Genomic DNA, 19,658 nt, shown 5'->3' with positions numbered 1-19,658 from the left:
AACATAAAAACATTCATACGGTATCTCCGTAAAACGACGGCGAAAGTAAAAATTTTTTAACGTATATTACGGACATACCGGACAGAAATCTTACGGAGGGGAGGAGTCTCGGAGGAAAAACGGACATTACGGAGAATCACATAGGAATGAATGGACTTTCGGTCGGAGACGGTTGGATCGCATACGAGAATGTACGTATGTGGAAACGAGGCGTAAGGGTAAGACACAAAGTGTTTTTGCAACACAATATTTCTTACAATAACAAATTCCAAAGTTTTGATGACTCCAGTAGGAAACTTAAGATACCTAGAGAAATGCGTGAGTGCTCACAAAACATCAACAAGTCAGCAGTGTGGTACAGGGTGATCATTTCTGATATACAGTACAAAAGCAGTAAGACACAAAGTGTTTTTGCAACACAATATTTCTTACAATAACAAAGTCCAAAGTTTTGATGACTCCAGTAGGAAACTTAAGATACCTAGAGAAATGCGTGAGTGCTCACAAAACATCAACAAGTCAGCAGTGTGGTACAGGGTGATCATTTCTGATATACAGTACAAAAGCAGTAAGACACAAAGTGTTTTTGCAACACAATATTTCTTACAATAACAAAGTCCAAAGTTTTGATGACTCCAGTAGGAAACTTAAGATACCTAGAGAAATGCGTGAGTGCTCACAAAACATCAACAAGTCAGCAGTGTGGTACAGGGTGATCATTTCTGATATACAGTACAAAAGCTGAAACTATTAGCCAGGAGTGGGAAAGATGCAGACGCAGACGCAGACGTGGGAAGCAATAAGACGCACCAACACACAGTTGCCTGTTGCAAAATGGTTCAGTTTAATAGAAATAGTTAGGGTTAGCTGGTATGGCGTTATCTGGTATGGCTATAGTCTAATGTTAGCTTAGTTCGTGTTGTTTCGTCATGTTAATCGCTAGTTGGACCTGGGCGGGACTTTACGTCCTACGTCACTCGCTATGGGTTTGCATGTGTGCGCGTAGCCGTTTGTCTCAGGGATCTGTGCACGAACTCCCTTGCACTACAGATTACGAGCGTCAGTGTCGTATGCGATGGAGGGTGGGTGACATTCCTACAGTCTGTGATGATAGGCTATATTTCTACAAATGACTTACTATTCATTCATAAGTCATTTGTAGAAATATAGCCTATCATCACAGACTGTAGGAATGTCACCCACCCTCCATCGCATACGACACTGACGCTCGTAATCTGTAGTGCAAGGGAGTTCGTGCACAGATCCCTGAGACAAACGGCTACGCGCACACATGCAAACCCATAGCGAGTGACGTAGGACGTAAAGTCCCGCCCAGGTCCAAGTGGCGTCGATTTAGAGAGTCCCCTTCACGATTAGCCCGTTTTGAGTACGACATCCGGGTCCTTGAAGTATACTTATTTTCGCCGGATCTGAATTGGAACGTACGACGTACTCAACATTTGGCTAGTAAGTACGGATAGTACGGGTATTGGAACACGGCATTGGCTTTGTGGCGTACGTACATTTTTAGTAACGATCCCACGCACAGTTTTATAAATGAGACCCCTGGTCCTACAGGCGCCGCGGACAGCTCTCACAGCTCGGTTGTGATTGGCCAGATCCTGGCCGTCTCTCTGTGACAAGCACAATAGTACAGGATCTGTTGTTCGTAGCAGAGGTGATAGCGTATCTAAGCAGTTATTATCAATGACCAATATGGCAAACACGACCGATGAACGAGCGGAGAGAGCAGAGAGATCAGACGGGAAGATGGTGAAGATGGAGGTGGACTACAGCTCCACGGTGGACCTGCGGATCCCTGAGTGCGAGAGGATGGCTAAGGTAAGCTGAGTCATGTTGGCGGCCATGGTTGTCTCCGTCAACACTGGTTCTTGCATTGTGGCTCGTTTATAAATTGAGAGACTAACTCCGATAAGGTTGACCGGTTGGGGAGTGTTCCTCGGCCCTTGGTCCGCTTTGCTCCCTCAGACGGCTCTAGCACGCCGACAGCATTAGCTTCGCGCTAATGCTAACTTCGACTAGCTTTAATGCTAGCTGTCAAGGTAAAGGGCCGAATATATGTGATCGTTGATGATACATTAACAGTTTAAATATATGTATTCCTCGATATGAGCCTATGAATTTGCGGTGTGTTGTGTGTCCCAGGAGGGGAAGCTGCAGGAGGCAGTGGAGGGACTACTGTCCCTGGAGAAGCAGACCAGGACGGTACGGTATATCTACGAAACATTCAATCAGCCCTCTGTTCTTCAATTGTTGCTTGTAGAATACAAAAATTATCTATAATGGCTCACAATAATCCAAGCCCTGCTGCACATCTATGTTTAAACTTGTTAACTGAGGCGAGGGACAGGACAAATGCTTGGTAGAAATAGGCTAGTAGAAATTCCAGCCTGCTTCTATTAAGCCATTCAAAAGAGATAAGTACAATCATATAAATAGTTTTTTTCTCCTCTTGTATTCAGGCATCAGACATGGTGTCGACGTCCAGGATCCTGGTGGCCGTGGTTCAGATGTGTCACGAGGCCAAGGACTGGGACGCCTTGAATGAGAACATCATGCTGCTGTCCAAGAGGAGGAGTCAGCTCAAACAGGTCAGATACTGGCTCCACTCCTGCAGTCCTTTACTCCATTTGATGTTTTAGTGGCCATTGATTTTATGCTGCAGACTTTTGGATGTATTCTGAAGAATCTTCGGCATAAATCACCCGAACTCGAATCACTTCAGCTGCCGTGTTGCCAAGTTCCTGTGTTGATCCATTTCTGTCTTTTTGAAATGTGAAAACTATGGAATATCTGCTGCTTCTGAATGAATGGCTGCTGCCTCTGAATTGATATCTGCTGCTTCTGAATGAAGATTTAGATTACTTTGAGTGGGTTCCATTCAAGTGTTGTGTCAATTTAGCCATACTATATTAGATTCAACTTTGCAAGGACGTTTTCTAGCACTTCCTCTTTCTGATAGCAATGAGCCACCTCAGACTTGTTTTTTTGGGGCTTTGACAGGCTGTTGCTAAGATGGTTCAAGAATGTTACAAGTACGTGGATGAAGTGAGCGACCTCGCCATCAAGCTGCGGCTCATCGACACACTGCGCACCGTGACGGCTGGCAAGGTGGGTGTTGGTTTTCAATATAAGTTTCTGCTTCCTTTTCTTGAGGTGAAACGGTATGAAACTGCATTAGCATTAGCATGGAAGTATCTAATGCTGGCCGATGAAGGAGAATCGACTACCATGGTTGGGAATATGTCATGTATTGATATTTTGCCTTGGCTACTCTGATCCTGAGCTTTTAAATTTTTCAACGTACGGGTAAATTAAAGATCCCATATCATGCTTTTTTAAGGGTTAATAATTGCATTTGGGGGTACTACTAGAAAAGGGTTAGGGTTATACATGCCTGTATGTTAAAAATACTCCTTTATTAATCTCAATGTTCATTTCAGCAAAACCAAATTCAGCATCTTATGTTAACGGTCTGATTTGTATCATGTCACTTTAAGGCCCCCATTCCGAGTAGTCCAGTCTGCTGTGATTGGTCAAAAGCTTTGCTTGTGCGTCGGAAATTTCACACCCCCGAGAAGTTTTAAACATTGCGGGTATCCGGGAGGGGTGACTTCTGTACCGCCGACTGCAGTCGGACCCCACCCTGTTACGGAAGTAAAGTTTGAGCGCAAACAAGCGCTCAAACTTTACCGCGGGGCGGCAGAGAATCTGAACTCTACCAAGCAGTCTGAAAGGGTGCCAAAAAGGTGGAGCTACACAAACCGTCCGTTGCTTTGGCAACAGAATCGTCCCTTCTGTGTGAATGGGGTAAAAAGAAACACAGTATTTCTTGGCAACGGCGAAAGCTTAGTTTATTGTGGAAAATGTTTGCCGTCCGTCATGGATGCTCCTTGTTTAATGTGTCACATTCTTCTATTTTATTTTATTTATTAACAGGCTGCACTGTGTCTCGCTGCTATGATGTCACAATGCTTTCGTAGCTGCCACGGCTATCGCCATCCGGCTTAAACCCTGCCCCACCATTAGGGTACTGTCGGCGATGGAAACGCAAGCCAGTTTTAGTGTAACCGAGCTGTCCTGCTCCGAGCCACACCTTACCACACCGCTTGGTGGAAACAAAGCATTATTGAGGGGCGTCCACGGTGGGCGTGAATACTCCCCCTGCTCGGACTTTAGCAGACGTAAAACATGTATACAGATGTCATATAACCTCTCTCTCTCTCTCTCTCTCTCTCTCTCTCTCTCTCTCTCTCTCTCTCTCTCTCTCTCTCTCTCTCTCTCTCTCTGGGAAAAGTCAAAAAAGCACGATATCCCCCCTTTTAAGATGCAGCTTTACGGCTCCCAGAAATGCACAACTAAAGGGTCATGTCTTTTCAGATCTACGTAGAGATCGAGCGGGCCAGGCTGACCAAGACCTTGGCCAACATCAAGGAGCAGAGCGGAGACGTGAAGGAGGCGGCCTCCATCCTCCAGGAGCTGCAGGTAGGAGAGGGGGAGAGAACGGGGGACTAGGAGTTAAAGGCATCATATGAGATGGCTTGGCACATCGGGTGTCCCGCTCACAGTGTGCCCTGTCCATTGTGCCTATAAGTCTGTATTTCATACTGTGTGACCAATTGTTCAAACCGTCATCGTCAGCCGTGTCTCATGTCACCCTTTTGACAGACTCCGACTTAAAGGGACTTTATAGCTTGGACTGGGAGAGTTGACTGTATTAGGATACGCTAGTCCCTAATGAGTCTGAAATGTAAGAAGGAATCTGGCCTGAGAATTGAACAGATTCATCTGATCGGAATAGGTGACTTGGGTAAACCCGGGTAGGAATTTGAAGGAGACCATCAAGATGAACTGAACTGAAATAATCAACATCGATAACGTGTTAGTTATGACCATTTAAAAAAAAAAAAAAAAAAAAAAAAAAAACGTATATAAAAATATATCTATGTATAGCTTTTTTTTTTAGCAACAAAAGAAAATGCGTCTTTTTGTATTAGAGCACCGATGACGTCACTGGCATGGTAGGGCTAGGTCGTTGCTGCAGATACGCAAAGGTCTTCTACACTCCACGGCGGAAAATAGTGATTTTAATATGGCTTCAGCCTGTGAGGGACATGCCTGTAGTGTCCGACTGCAACCCGGTGGAGAGGGATCGATTTCAGGCTCCAGCTCCACCTTCGGATCGTGTGGGTGTGACTCATGTCATGTGCGTGTGGATGCTGCCGGAGCATTGGACACTGCCATTGAATCGGTCTGCTGCCGAGAGGTCCCGGTCAACCTTGACCATCTAATGCTGGGATTAGGTTTCATAACCATGCATTGGGCATTTTGGATGCTGTGCGGCGAGAAAGAGGTTTTGGAAGTGACCATGCTCTCTCTAAAGGTACGGCCACACCAAACGCGTTACCTGCGTACCAATCGTATAAAATCGGCAATTTTTCCATAGGGAAGCATTGGTTTACGCGCGTATGAGGTGCGTACACGCGTATCATGCGTACCAAGCAACATTTTACTCGCTGTAGGGGCGTATGAGGCGCGTACATATACGCGCGTATATATACGCGCGTATATATACGCGCGTATATGTACGCGCGTATATATGCGCGCATATATACACGCGCGCATATATACGCGCGCGCACATATACGCGCGCGCACATATACGCGCGCGCACATATACGCGCGCGCACATATACGCGCGCGCACATATACGCGCGCGCACATATACGCGCGCGCACATATACGCGCGCGCATATATACGCGCGCACATATACGCGCGTACATGTACGCGAGGAGTTAAAAAAAACGAACTTTTTACGCTCATACGCGCCGCAATAGCCAATCAGCGTTGAGCTTGACCCGACGTCACTGGCAGAGAGTAGTGAGCTTGGACAGAAGCATACGGCCGACATCTTTCTTTATTCTGTGTGGAAATAGTAACATAGTTACGCCATTAAATGCTTTTATGGAAACATTTTTAGCGAGAAATGTGCATTTTACTTTCATAATGTTCGCTCGGTGAATGTGAAGGATGTTTGGTTTGATAGTTATGACGAAGAGGGAACGCTCCGTTCACTTGCATGGACAGAGTCTCTGGTTACTAAGCAACCTCAACGTCTTGGCGGACTATATATCTGCTGATCAACACTACGAATGCTGGAAACACACCAGACACACCATGTGAAGTTATTTAACCCGATTATTGTTATTTATATCCGAGATTATTTAATCTAACCCGATCTAAACTCTATCACCCAAACACGGCGGCGTTTGGGTTTCCTACCTCGGACTCCAGAGCAGCCATGTCCATGGCAGCCACGGCCGGCAACTTTCTTTATTCTGAGTGGAAATAGTAACATAGTTACGCCATTAAATGCGTTTATGGAAACATTTCTAGCGAGAAATGTGCATTTTACTCTCATAATGTTCGCTCGGTGAATGTGAAGGATGTTTGGTTTGATAGTTATGACGAAGAGTGAACGCTCCGTTCACTTGCATGGACAGAGTCTCTGATTGCTAAGCAACCTCAACGTCTTGGCGGACTATTTCTCTGCTGATCAACACTACGAATGCTGGAAACACACCAGACACACCATGTGAAGTTATTTAACCCGATTATTGTTATTTATATCCGAGATTATTTAATCTAACCCGATCCAAGCTCTATCATCCATCCAAACACGGCGGCGTTTGGGTTTCCTTCCTCGGACTCCTAAATCCAGCGCAGCCACAGGCTGGGGGGGGGGGGGGAGTTTTGGGCGGTCTCATCTACGCGCGTATGCGTACGCGCGTATCTGACCATTTTTGACACAAAATGGTCAAGCAACATTTTCGCTGCGTTACGCACGTACATGGTACGCGAGGTACGCGCTTGGTGTGTTCGCACCTTAAGGGACGTCCGAGCGGAGACACTGGAGCACCCCATAAATAGCAACCAAGTAACAAGGCGAAAACGATCATTCCCCCTCCGTTTACCTTTGATGCATTTCCGGAATATCTCCGTAAAGACGGACTCATTGCGGAAACGCAACGAGCTGTACAAACGCTGTAATAATAATAATAATAATACATAGGTTTTATATAGCGCTTTTCTCGGTACCCAAAGACGCTGTAGTACCTACATATTCAAGGCGCTGGTTCTCCACAAAAATAAGTGGAGCGCATCAAGCCTGCGCGCATCCAGCCTGTGCGCTGTATAAAAACATTCAAGTTGAGGAGGAGATAGTAGTTGTTTAACCTTTTTAGATTGAGTAGAAGTACTTTTTAATGTACAGTTAGTCATTAAATTGACCAAGGGGCTGTATTTAAAGCTACAAAAATAATAATAAAAAAAAACCGAACTTTCACACAACTTTAACGTCGCTTCAGGCGTCCACACGAAACCACATAGGTCCGGTTTTATTTGAAACCATCCTGGGACCATGGACCTATTAAAGAACATGGTTTATTATCTGCCTAATAACATGGTTTCGCAAAAAAATCGGCTCCGGATGGACGGTACCTGAAAGATATGTTAGATGCATTTTGGGAGATACACCCGCGGATGAGCATAGATGCGAGGCGGATTCACGAGTGTCGCGTTTACTTTAGGTGGATGTTTGAGGTTTACTTTCTGGGGGATGTTGATGGACATTGCACAGATGGATATTGCACAGATACATCTTACTATGAAACTACTTCTTCGAGTTTAACTCCCTCTGCATCAGCAATCGGCTAGTCGGCGAACGACAGGGTGAGTAGAAAGGGACATTTGTGGAACTTCTGTTTACAGACCCGCCGTGGTTTAATTAACAGCTTGGAAACATATATCTGTGACATCGTCAGAGTAATAGTTTATACACTTTATGGTCGGAGTGCTAGCTTGTGGAGATTGACATGACAGGGCAGTGTTTCCCACAGACCAAGGACCAATGTGTGGTGCGCGGGGGGGGGGGGGGGGGGGGGTGGCACAGGCACAGCACGGCGACGCAGCCGTCAGTGAGTGTGCATGTAACTCCGCGTTTACATGCGGACACATCTGATTCGCATAGTTGTGGAAGAACAGCTCAATCGGAATAGAAAAGTATCATATATATACGCCTCAATCAGTTCGGAATACAATTCTATGCGGAATAGAATAGGTGGTGTAGTCCGCTATAAATACTTCCGGGTTTAACTTGGAGCAGCTGCAGTAGTTCGCAATTGGTCCACTCCGTCTGTACTTTAATGCACACCGAACATTACCGCTGTCAAGGAAATTGAATTTATTGCCTGATTCACGTCTTTAATATTATCACTCCGTAGTAGTTAAAGTAGTCCGGTAACTTATCAACCCCAGCGTGTCCGGTTGCTAAGCGACGGGTGACATCGGTGGGTTCATGTGTTGGCGTATCGTGGCTCTCGCTACGTGTGTGTGCGTGTGAATGACAGGGAGAACGAGTGCTATGCAGAGATGAATGGACGGAACGATTTTTAGATTTCCAAATCGCGTTATTGAAAAAAAAAAAAATTGTATTTTTTTTTAATACAATAAAAAAAAAAAGAAAAAAAAAAAGACTGAATCAATTCGTGGCGCTCGATGTTGATTCTGTGGCGCCGCGCCACACAATGGTCTATGTATGGGAAACACTGCAGGGGCTGATTGACATCGGAGGGTTAGTCAGTTTTAAGGCTGCCAGCCATGTATTATGGGCTGGTTTCCTATTCAAAGGTAGCCTGTGGAAATGTATGATTACCCCAGCTGCCATGGGCCTATATAATTCATTATTGCAGCCAGGGGGAATGCAATAAGATGATCCTCCTGTAGACCTGGTTGTTTGCTTTTCCGTAGCCATTTCAGCGAGCCTCAGAGCCTGACTCATTATCTCCTAGAGCCACAGAGTAGGAGTAGGTTACCATGCCAGTTACGTAGCTGATTGTTGAAATCCAACATGGCGGCGCCCTGTAACACTTTCACCGTACAATTTAATCCCTTTTTAGCAAGTTCAGCCCTTTTTAGTTATTGTACCAATGAGAAGGCAGACAATACATCTGTTATATTCACTAAACTTCAAAGTTCAGTTCATCTTTCAGGGCTATTCAAACTGGACCCTATTTCAACGCCATTTTTTGTAAAAATAACTAATGGCGACAGCAATGATTGGGAATGGTAATCGAAACCTTATGACAAATGTACTTACTTATTGTAAGTCGCTTTGGATAAAAGCGTCTGCTAAATGCCCTAAATATAAATGTAAATGGTTCTGATTTATTTTCCAACATCATGGAAAGGATCTACCGGTATACGTAAAAATACTATTTTTATATTTATAGTTGAGTTGTTGCAAGAAGAGAACACTGTAAACCAGAATTGGAGTCAGAGAGGAGAACGTATAGTTTAGAGTTGTCTAAAGGTTCTGGTGAAGGAGAGTTGACCTAATGACCAGTTTCATTCCGTCATGTGTCCTGTTGTTCGTCTGAACTTGCGTGTCCCCTGGCTAGGTGGAGACCTACGGCTCTATGGAGAAGAAGGAGAAGGTGGAGTTCATCCTGGAGCAGATGAGGCTGTGCATCGCGGTCAAGGATTACATCCGCACCCAGATCATCAGCAAAAAGATAAACACCAAGTTCTTCCAAGAAGAGGGCTCCGAGGTATGTTACGTCATTACTGGCTCCAGTTAATGACTGGTACAGAAGTTTTACGGTAACGCTCTGCATGAAACAGGATGCACTACATAACATGCAACACTTCCCATTCCAAGGGGTTATTTACGGTCACTTGAAGAAAATGCCTCGGGATGTAATTGGGCAGAACTACATTCAATCATGGCAAAGAAACGTCACATCAGCGGCAGCAATCCCATAGGGAACTCCTCTGTTCAGCCCCATATCTGATAAACGGTTGGGATTGGCCTGACGAGGGGCAGGTCTGTTGGAAATCTGTCTGAAAATGGTTAGTTTCTTTCAGCTCAATTCTGAGCGGTGAACCACTATGGGATGCTGTGGGAGAGCAGAAGGAACAAGGCTGTCTCTGTTAAAATTCTTACCCTTGCTCTTTTTGCAGCAATGACTACAAAGTTCAGATGATGCAAACTCATGAATACAAACAAACAAATATCGTAATGGGAATACAAAAGACGACCTTCTATTACTGCCTAGTCACTGTTTGGTCTCTTTGTTTACCAGGAGCTGAAGCTGAAGTATTACAACCTGATGATTCAGGTGGACCAGCACGAGGGATCCTACCTGTCCATCTGTAAACACTTCCGGGCCATCTACGACACTCCCTGCATTCTGGAGGACAATGCCAAGTGGCAGCAGGTAGAAAACACACCTTTATGTAGCGCTCACACAACCCTCCCAATGAGGCATCTTTGAAAGAAGACCCTCACAATGGGTAGTGTAGCACTTGGTTTGGGATTCTACATTTTTTTACTTCCAATTGTATCCAATGGTTAATTCGTTGAACAACTGGTGCTCAACACCACATCATTAAGGTCCCTCTCTGACCATACTTTAATTTCTTACCAGGCCCTGAAGAGTGTCGTACTGTACGTCATCCTAGCGCCTTATGACAACGAGCAGTCGGACCTCGTGCACAGAATCAACACCGACAAGAAATTGGAAGAGCTTCCCAAATACAGGTATGCTGTTTTAAAGACCCCTGAGCTTTCTTTGTCGTGCCGTTAACCACACGAAAACAACCACACGAAAACAGGCTCTATACCAGATCCTCCTTTATGGTCTGAGGTGCAGGGGTAGACAGCATTTACTCAAGCTTGTGTCCTCTTTCAGCCGCTGCAAATGTCCTCTGTCCTCTGTATTGACAGTAAGCGCCTTGCGGGGCAGGACATTGAAGAAGCTAAAACACGCGTTTTCCATCGGGCTAAATAATGTAAAATATATCTACAGCTGTCCAGATGAATTGAATGCAGTCCTTTTTAGACTAGTTATATAGGTGAGCCTTTGGTATTTTCCGCTGAAGTTTATAATGTGCTGGGCGTATATATCTGCATGTAATGCTATACTATATCTAATGAAACAGGTTTCAATGAAGTCATGAAAAAATCACTGCTGAGAAGACTAGAGAATGTACTCGGGTTTGTTCAAACTTTAATATAGGCGTTCTAAACTAGTTCTTGCATGCCTACTTCTTTCTATCGAGCAAAAGGGGCATGCTGACTTCTTCCATTCTTCCATTAACCATATCTCGGAAGAATTTTTTTCTATGCTAGCCCGCAACGTATCAATTTTTTAACTAGAAAAATAGGATTGAATGTGTAGCATTTTTTAATGCCCCACTGCCGGCCGGCTTTATGTCATTTCCATGTGTTTTCCTAGCCTGGCACCGCCCACCTACCTACTTTTCATTTCACTTCAGTAGTCAGTCTGGGTCTGGTTCATATTCATGGGTTCCTTGGAAGCCAGATATTTGGCGGTCCAATCAGCGAACAGAGGGAGTGGCTGAGAACGATGACGTCGAGGTCGTGCGCCAGTTTCAGTTGTAGTCAGAGGAAGACCAGGAAGACAATGGAGAAGGATACGAGAGAAGCTATTGGGTCTGTTGTGGGATCGCTGCCGAATATCGATCAATTAAAGCTGGAGCAAGAACAATCTTTGCTGAGTTTTGTTGGTGGCCATGATGTTGTGGCGCTTCTCCCAACCCTGTTCGGGAAAAGTTAGATTTTCCAGCTGGCTCCGTTAGTGGTGATGGAGCCGGTCCCGTCGCATGACATACGTCACGATCAAACGCTTTGCGATTGGTTATGGCAGATCCAGAGTGGCACTTGGCAGATCCAATCATTTTAGAACTTCAACAGACACGTGCCTCCAAGTGAGTGAACGTTTGTCAATTGGGCAGTTCCAGACCTTCTATACAAATGAAATTAAGTACGATGGTCTGGTAGGACCAGGCTAGTGTTTTCCCGGGTTGTATCACAAAGGGCGATTTCACTGGACAGAGTCCAAGTAGCGTAACAGTAGTATATTTGCATGACGCAATCTGACAAGCTAGCAACGGAGCCGACAGAACGGACGGACCCACAATGCATTTCGAGAGCGTCCCATGCAAAGTCAATGAAATCCGTCAACGGACGTGTACAGTGTGAACGTGGGGGTAATACTCTGCACAGGCAGAGTGGCAGCACATCGTTTGAGTCCATATTGAAACAGTATGCATATGACAGGCGCATATGATGCCTTTGACAGGCAACTAAATGTAATTGGGCTTTGCCGGGAAAAGATTGGCTTTCTCAGGGTTTGCGCATTGTTTGAAACAAGCGCGAGGATGTGATTACACAACCAATATGCATGCAGGTTCATCTGCATGTGGAAATGTCCCCTATGATGCATGTGATTGACGTGTGGAGTGTTGTGATGGCGGTGTTGCAGGGACCTGCTGAAGCAGTTCACCACCCTGGAGCTGATGCGCTGGGCCTCGCTGGTGGAGGACTACGGCAAGGAGCTCAGGGAGGGCTCCCCCGACAGCCCCGCCACAGATGTCTTCTGCAGCCTGGAGGAGGGCGAGAAGAGGTGGAAGGACCTGAAGAACCGAGTGGTGGAGCATGTGAGTTCATGTAACCTCCTACAAGGACATTGTTTTACACTGGTTACCATATGATTGACTGGTGACAGACACATGTTGTTCACAAGCCCTGAAGCTTTAATAGAAAAAAGACATTTAAAATATGTATGAAATTCCAAATGGAGATCTTCAATATTTCCTGTTCCTTTCCCCAACAGAATATTAGAATAATGGCCAAGTACTACACCAGGATATCAATGAAGCGCATGGCCAACCTCCTTGACCTCTCCATAGACGTAAGCAAACTGGGACTTTTCAGCTCTGCTGCGATTGAATGAAGATGAATTTGTTTGTTTAGATGGTTTCATATCACTTATTTTTGGCTAATGAGTTTTTGTTTATTGGGAATGATTGAGTTTAAAAAGCCAGGTCGTCGATGGCTTAAATCACCATCAAATGATCCGCTGCGTCACTAGGCATTTTTACAATGCCAAGCCGGTACGGTCGCGGCTTGGCATGCCAAGCCGCTGTCTTGCCTGTGTAAAACCAAGGGTAAAATCCCCCTTCGTCTAGGAGCCGGCTTTCTTGGTTTGTTGGAGTAGGCGGAGCTACGCACAGAGAGTAGACCTCTTCAGAATAATTTGCATACTTTTGCATATTTTTTATGACACTATCATGCAAGAATCTAAAGTTTCACTAGTACTTTCTCGTAGATCGCACCATCTTTTACCGTCTTCGTTAAATGCGACTGCATCACCTTCTCTCCCATAAAGGTCCGCAGCTGGCAGATTTTATCGTCTCTCCAGTTAGAACTACTAATGTTTATCGCTGCTTGTCTCTGTTGTAGAGACAACGCAGCAACGCCTCTTCCCAAGTCTCGCCCCTTGAACCGCAAGGCCGTCTAATCACATTTACATCTAAATGAACCCCCCAATATGTGTAGGTTCCGAGAGAGTAAATTGGGGTGCGAAATCAAGCCGGTATATTACCTCAGTCAGTTTAAACGCAGGGACCATGGTGGGCATAAGATGGGCATATTTGGCAGTGTAAAAACGTTTACTAAAGAGGGAAATGCATCATTATGTCACCGGCTCTTTATTTGGAAGAGTCCGCCTATAAGAATCAGTATTTAGCCGGGATGAAGCCATTGGACAGAGGAGGAGTAACAACAAGCTGAAGCGAACAGCCCCCTTTCGTCAGCAGTGGACCTGTTCTATTTCATGTAGGCTACACCGTCTAGGCTTCGTCTTATGGGCTTGTCCCGTGCTGAAAATTCAAACTATGCACCTATCAGCGTGGGCACCGCCCACATTTCCCCACGGTATCGTGTCGATATAACGCAGTGTATTCCGTCGCTCATCCTCCCTTTTCTTTCAGCACTTGTGCTTATCAGCGAGAAATTGAGAACTACTATTAAGAAGAAGACGAAGTGTGTGGAGACGGCGTTGGAACCGCTCAGGCGTCAGGAAAAGAGGATTCTCTTCTACCTAGACGACCTGCTCATTCTGAGCAACTCGGAAGAGACCGCGAGAAGGGACACCATGTTGGTGATAAACCATCTCTCCTTCCTGGGTTTTGCCATCAACTGGGAGAAGAGCTCCCCAGCCGGCAGACAGTCTACTTGGGGCTTTGCCTAGACTCAGCCACCATGACTGCGATGCTTTCGCCTCCTCGGCGAGACGCCATCCTGTCGGCGCTCTCCCGTTTTTCGCGTTCGCGGAAACGTGACCGCACTGTCCACCATGCGCCTGTTAGGGCAGATGGCAGCTGCCCGCCCCGTGGTCCCCCTGGGTCTGCTCTTTATGCGCAGACTCCAGCGGTGGTTTGCTCGCCAACGGTTGGACCCCAGGCGACACAAGCTCAAGGTGCTCCTCGTTCCCCGTTCGGTGTCGCCAGACCTGGAATATTGGAAAAGACTAGGGATGCACCGATATGAAAATTCTGACCGATACCGATATCCGATATTAAAATTGCTGTTACGCCCGATAACCGATATTTACCGATATTGATATTGGTATAAAAACAAGTTTCTATGATGATTTTGTATACTGAAGAACATGTAAACACTCTTTATTTACCAAAACTTCGAAATACATTGTTTCTTCAACAAGTTACAGGGCATCCATAACAAACACAAGTTACTAACAGTGTTAGTTTTAGGCTACTTTTACAACTTGCATCTATGAAAAAGTTTGGATCATAAATCACAATAACGATCACAAATAAAAATATCTTGACAAGGTTTAATAACTTAAATCAAATTTGCCAATATTCATGGAAACCAGACACTGGAAACCAGTCTAATAAATTACAAAAAGTGTTTCAAGTTTAAGTCAATTTCAACTCAAATCTGTGAAATAGACTACAACCAACCTCCCTTGATACATTTGATTTAGTCTTTTCACTCGGTTCTATCCCTACTGTTGATCCGGAGAACTGAGCGAAAAGACTACAACCAAATATAAACATATCCGCTTCCGGTTCCGGTTTCCGTTTCAATGGGATTACGGAACGCCAAATAAAACGCAACAGAAACTGTATTTCGCTACGATAATGTATGCAATGATTTGACACGGCATACTCCGCATTACTTCGGCTTTGCAAGTACTGCATATTGCAATTCGAGTACCTTCATTTGAGACCGTAAAAAACATCCAAACACGACATTGATTCTTTTCAGTTAAGGTGACAAACACTCCTGTACTGCCTCTCCGTGCATCTCTGGCTGGAGAGGCAGTGACAATGTCACATGACCAAACAAGCTGCGCATGGGCAAAAAACACACACAACGGCAACTAGACTAGGAAATAAATATCGGCTGTTAATATCGGACCAGTTTTACTTATCGGGCCGATGCCGATATGTTAAAAAATGACTAACATCGGCCGATAACGATATCACTGCCGATATATCGTGCATCCCTAGAAAAGACCCTCCGCCCTTCTCAGGGGTGTTCCCCTGGGCAGGGTGGCGTCCTACGTAATGGTCTTCACGGACGCCTCGTTGACGGGTTGGGGAGGAACGTGCCTCTCTCACTCGGTCGGAGACGAGTGGCGCACGCCCCCTACAGCACACATAAATGTGTTGGAGCTCGACGCTGTGAGGAAAGTGCTGTTGCATTTTTCACCTGGTGCGCGGCCGCCACGTTCTGATCAGGACAGACAGCGTGTCGGCGGCGGCGTACATCAACAGACAGGGGGGAGTCCGCTCCCCTGCTCTCCACCGAAAGGCGGTCGAGCTCTGGCTTTGGGCTCATCAGTATCTCCTCAGTCTGAGAGCCCTGCATATTGCGGGCGCCCAGAACTTTGGGGAGGACCTCATGTCTCGAGGCGGTCCCCGCCGAGACGAGTGGCGGTTACTTCCCGACATTGTCAGACTGATCTGGCAGAGGTTCGGGACAGCGCAGGTGGACCTCTTCGCGTACAGGGAGAACACGCACTGCAGGTGGTGGTTCTCCCTCAGCCCTCGGGATCTTCCCCCGTTGGGGGTAGATGCGTTGGCACACACACCTTGGCCGCGGGCTCTCTTGTATGCGTTTCCCCCGCTCCAGCTGATCCTTCCTCTTCTGGAACAGGTCAGACAGGAGAGACTGTCCCTGATATTAGTGGCCCCGGAGAACCGTTCAGCTCTGTGGTTCCCAGAGCTGGCCGCGCTCTCGCGGTCAGCGCCGTGGCCAGTACCGTTCAGGCCGGATGCGCTTTCACAGGCCCACGGGACGGTGCACCACCCGCCCGATGTCTCGGGACGGCTGTTGGTTTGGCTCCTGAGAGGTTGATCCTGCAGGGCAAAGGTTTGCCTGAGACGGTTATCAACACTATTCAGAGCGCTCGTGCGCCTTCTACTTCTTCCCTCTATGCGGCGAAGTGGTGCGCCTTCTCTAATTGGTGTGAGAGGAACCACGCTGTCCCATCTCAATGCGAGGTGGGAAGCGTGCTTTCGTTTCTGCAAAACTTATTGGAAAAAGGTTTGGCCTTCCCCACTATCAAGGTCTATGCGTCTTAGAGTACCATATTAAGCGCTATATAAATGTCATTTATTATTATTATGCGGCAGCCGTTTCGGCTGGCCATGCAGGCTGTGATGGTGGACCGATCTTCAGCCATCCACTGGTCAAGAGATTCTTGCGTGGGGCTGTTTTCACGTGTGCTTACACCACGCTGGGATCTCCCCAGGGATCCTTTCGAGCCTCTTTCTCAGGCCCCCTTGGATGCCCTGTCATTTAAGACGGCACTCTTGTTGGCCTTGGTTTCTGCCAAACGGGCCGGTGAGCAAACCGCTCTGTCTGTCAGCCCGAGTTGCTTGTTGCTAAACGAGGACGGCTCCTTCGCGTTGCTCAGACCTAATCCTGCGTTCCCCCCGAAGAACATTAATAGTTATTTTCGGTCGAGGGATATTGTGCTGAAGGCTTTTCACCCCCCGCCTCATTCTAGTGAGGCGGAGGCGGAGTTGCATCTCCTGTGCCCGGTTCGGGCGTTGGCTATGTACGGGAATCGCTCGGCCGCGTTCCGCTCCACACAACTGTTGTTTGTGTGTTATAGCGACGCTAGCAGGGGCCGCGCTCTCTCTAAACAGTGTTTTTCTCGCTGGGTATGTGAGGGTGTTTGCTTAGCCTACTCTTGGCAGGGCTTGGCGCCACCATTGGGTGTTAAAGCTCACTCCACACGGAGCGTGGCCTCTTCAACGGCTCTACTCAAGGGTGTTTCGGTGGAAGACATCTGCGCGACTTCGTCTTGGTCTTCCCCCGGCCCCTTTGTCCGTTTTTACATGTTAGACATGTCCAGGGGCTCACTCTGCAACTCTGTGCTGGAGTCCGGGACCCCTTTTTACGGCTTAAGAATATAGACATGTTCTTTAAAGTGGCGTGGTTGGATTTCCTCTCGTCGGCTGGCGAGTTGGACTTGATTACCAGTCACTCTCTCACCTTTTTTCAAATAGAAAACAGGCTAGGGGGGTTTCTATTGGCTCGCCAATTGTCAGGTGGCTTTGTTTGCCAGTGCGGCACTCCCGCCGTTTTCTTCTAATAAGAAACGGCCGAGAGATTCCCCTTATTGGAGAGCTGGATTCTGTGGCCCCGCCCCCGGTAGTAGCGGACCTAATGGAAACCGTGTTGCTCTGGTTTTTCTTTTCCTTTTCATGGGTTCCATGAAGCATGGTTTAGAGCCGTGCTTCATGAAAAAAGTAAAAAAAGCAAAAGCAAAAAAGTGAGTCTTTACAGACTCACTTTTTCTTTTTTTTCCTCCCTTGATCATTGCCTTGCTTGATCTAGGAGGAATTCGTTTTTTATTAAGCTGTTGTGTTTTACACTTCCTTGGCTTTTTTGAGTCTTAATGTGTTCTGGTGACTTAGGTTGTTTTGACTGGGGTCCAGCAGGAGTACATTGATCGGGCTCCGCTCGCAGCTTCACCCTAGCCCATAAGGCGAAGCCTAGACGGCGTAGCCTACATGAAATAGAACGATAGTTATGTTATTATAACTCTAGTTCTATGATTGTAGGCGTAGCCGTCTAGTTTCCCACCTGCTGTACCCTCCAAATGCTGAAAGAAAAGCGTGGAGGATGAGCGACGGTATACACTGCGTTATATAGACACGATACCGTGGGGAAATGTGGGCGGTGCCCACGCTGATAGGTGCATAGTTTGAATTTTCAGCGCGTGCACGGGACAAGCCCATAAGGCGAAGCCTAGACGGCTACGCCTACAATCATAGAACTAGAGTTATAATAACATAACTATCGTTTATCCTTATTTGGTTACATTGTACTATGGAAGGTTACCTCAGAGGACATGACCAGGGTGTCCTGTGGTAGTTGGGGCTCTGATCAAGTTATACTTGGCTATGTGGTTATATTTTTATGGTATAGATAGTCTTAATTTCATGTTTGTGAACACTTTGCCTATTTTCTCTTTTTAGGATTTATTCTGTTTTGGGGTTATATTTTAACTCCGAGTTGAATTATATTCCCAATGGAGCAAAGCAGTTGTGTTTTACGACTTCATATATAAAGTACTCCAAAGTTCAGATATACCCCCTCCTAAACCTTTTCTCTGCTTATGTCCGTTTGTCTCCGTCCATCTGTGTCCGTCTGTCTTTGTGTGCCCTGTAGGAGTCTGAGGAGTTCCTCTCCTCCCTGGTGGTGAACAAGACCATCTATGCCAAGGTGGACCGTCTGGCCGGCATCATCAACTTCCAGAGGCCCAAGGACCCCAACGACCTGCTCAACGACTGGTCCCATAAGCTCAACTCGCTCATGTCGCTGGTCAATAAGACCACCCATCTCATCGCCAAGGAGGAGATGATCCATAACCTTCAGTGAACCACAAAGCCCATGTTGCATCTGTGTTTTTTTATTTGGGTTAACATTGTTCATGTGCCTACTGATATTTCTTTTTTTGGTATTTGTAAAAAAGAAGAAAACTAAACGCAGTCAGATGGTGGACGGCGTATGCTGATAAAGTTCCAAGTTAATTTCCGGAATAACTAGCATCCCGTAGCGCTGTACCTTGTTCACATCCACACACCCCCCCCCTCGTCACCATTAACCCCAGAGAGGATGACCTGTCTTGACCTTTGGCAGCTCAACATGGCTTCCTCCTTTAGGTATAACAAAGGTCTTCATGTTGGTGTTTTTGGTGGTTGAGCCTCGTTGCAACTTGCTGTAACAAAGAATGGCATAAAGTCTTTAATGTCTACTTTGAAATAACATTAAACTATATGTTTAGTGGACATTTTCCTCTGCACTTAAGTGTTGCCTGATTTATTCATCTACTTTACTTTGTATACTTGACTTTTCTTACAGCTCTTTTATGGAGGGCGATAACATATCTTTGATATGATATTTTGAGCTAACCACCTACATAATTACAAGTGGTGATGTTATACAAAATAAAAAAAACAGATTGGCTATCAGTTTAGTATTTATGGTTCTAATACCTTCTATAAAGGTCTTGGTGTAGAATATACATACGTTCTTTTATGAAGGCTGGGATGGGGCCATCTATTGGTGTTGCACAGGAACTATTTCTATTCAAACTGCTAGTCAACAAATAATGCAATGAATAACTCGGTGGGAATCCCAAAACCCGGCTCCGTATGTCATTCCCAAATCCCAGTAAGATAAACTTATATTGATCTTTTGCCCATCCGGGCCCAAGTTCCTC

General features: G+C 46.1%; 1 protein-coding gene across 2 annotated transcripts; it reads left to right on the top strand.

Annotated features, from left to right (window-relative positions):
- Positions 1–1,362: 1,362 nt before the first annotated feature.
- psmd12 (proteasome 26S subunit, non-ATPase 12) lies at positions 1,363–19,238 on the top strand. 2 transcript variants are annotated; one of them, XM_060046141.1, is made up of 11 exons: positions 1,363–1,842; positions 2,167–2,226; positions 2,484–2,612; positions 3,025–3,132; positions 4,402–4,506; positions 9,480–9,629; positions 10,164–10,298; positions 10,509–10,621; positions 12,369–12,543; positions 12,720–12,797; positions 18,605–19,238. In XM_060046141.1, the coding sequence occupies exons 1-11, from the start codon at positions 1,708–1,710 to the stop codon at positions 18,812–18,814; spliced, it is 1,398 nt and encodes a 465-aa protein (XP_059902124.1). In that variant the 5' UTR covers positions 1,363–1,707; the 3' UTR covers positions 18,815–19,238. The 2 variants fall into 2 exon arrangements, with proteins under 2 accessions (XP_059902124.1, XP_059902123.1); XM_060046140.1 differs by lacking the exon at positions 2,167–2,226 and having other exon boundaries at positions 1,583–1,842.
- Positions 19,239–19,658: the final 420 nt, after the last annotated feature.

The sequence above is a fragment of the Gadus macrocephalus genome, chromosome 3 (assembly GCF_031168955.1).
Source record: "Gadus macrocephalus chromosome 3, ASM3116895v1".
Classification (NCBI taxonomy): Eukaryota; Metazoa; Chordata; class Actinopteri; order Gadiformes; family Gadidae; genus Gadus; species Gadus macrocephalus.
This window is presented reverse-complemented; position numbering and strand designations above follow the sequence as displayed.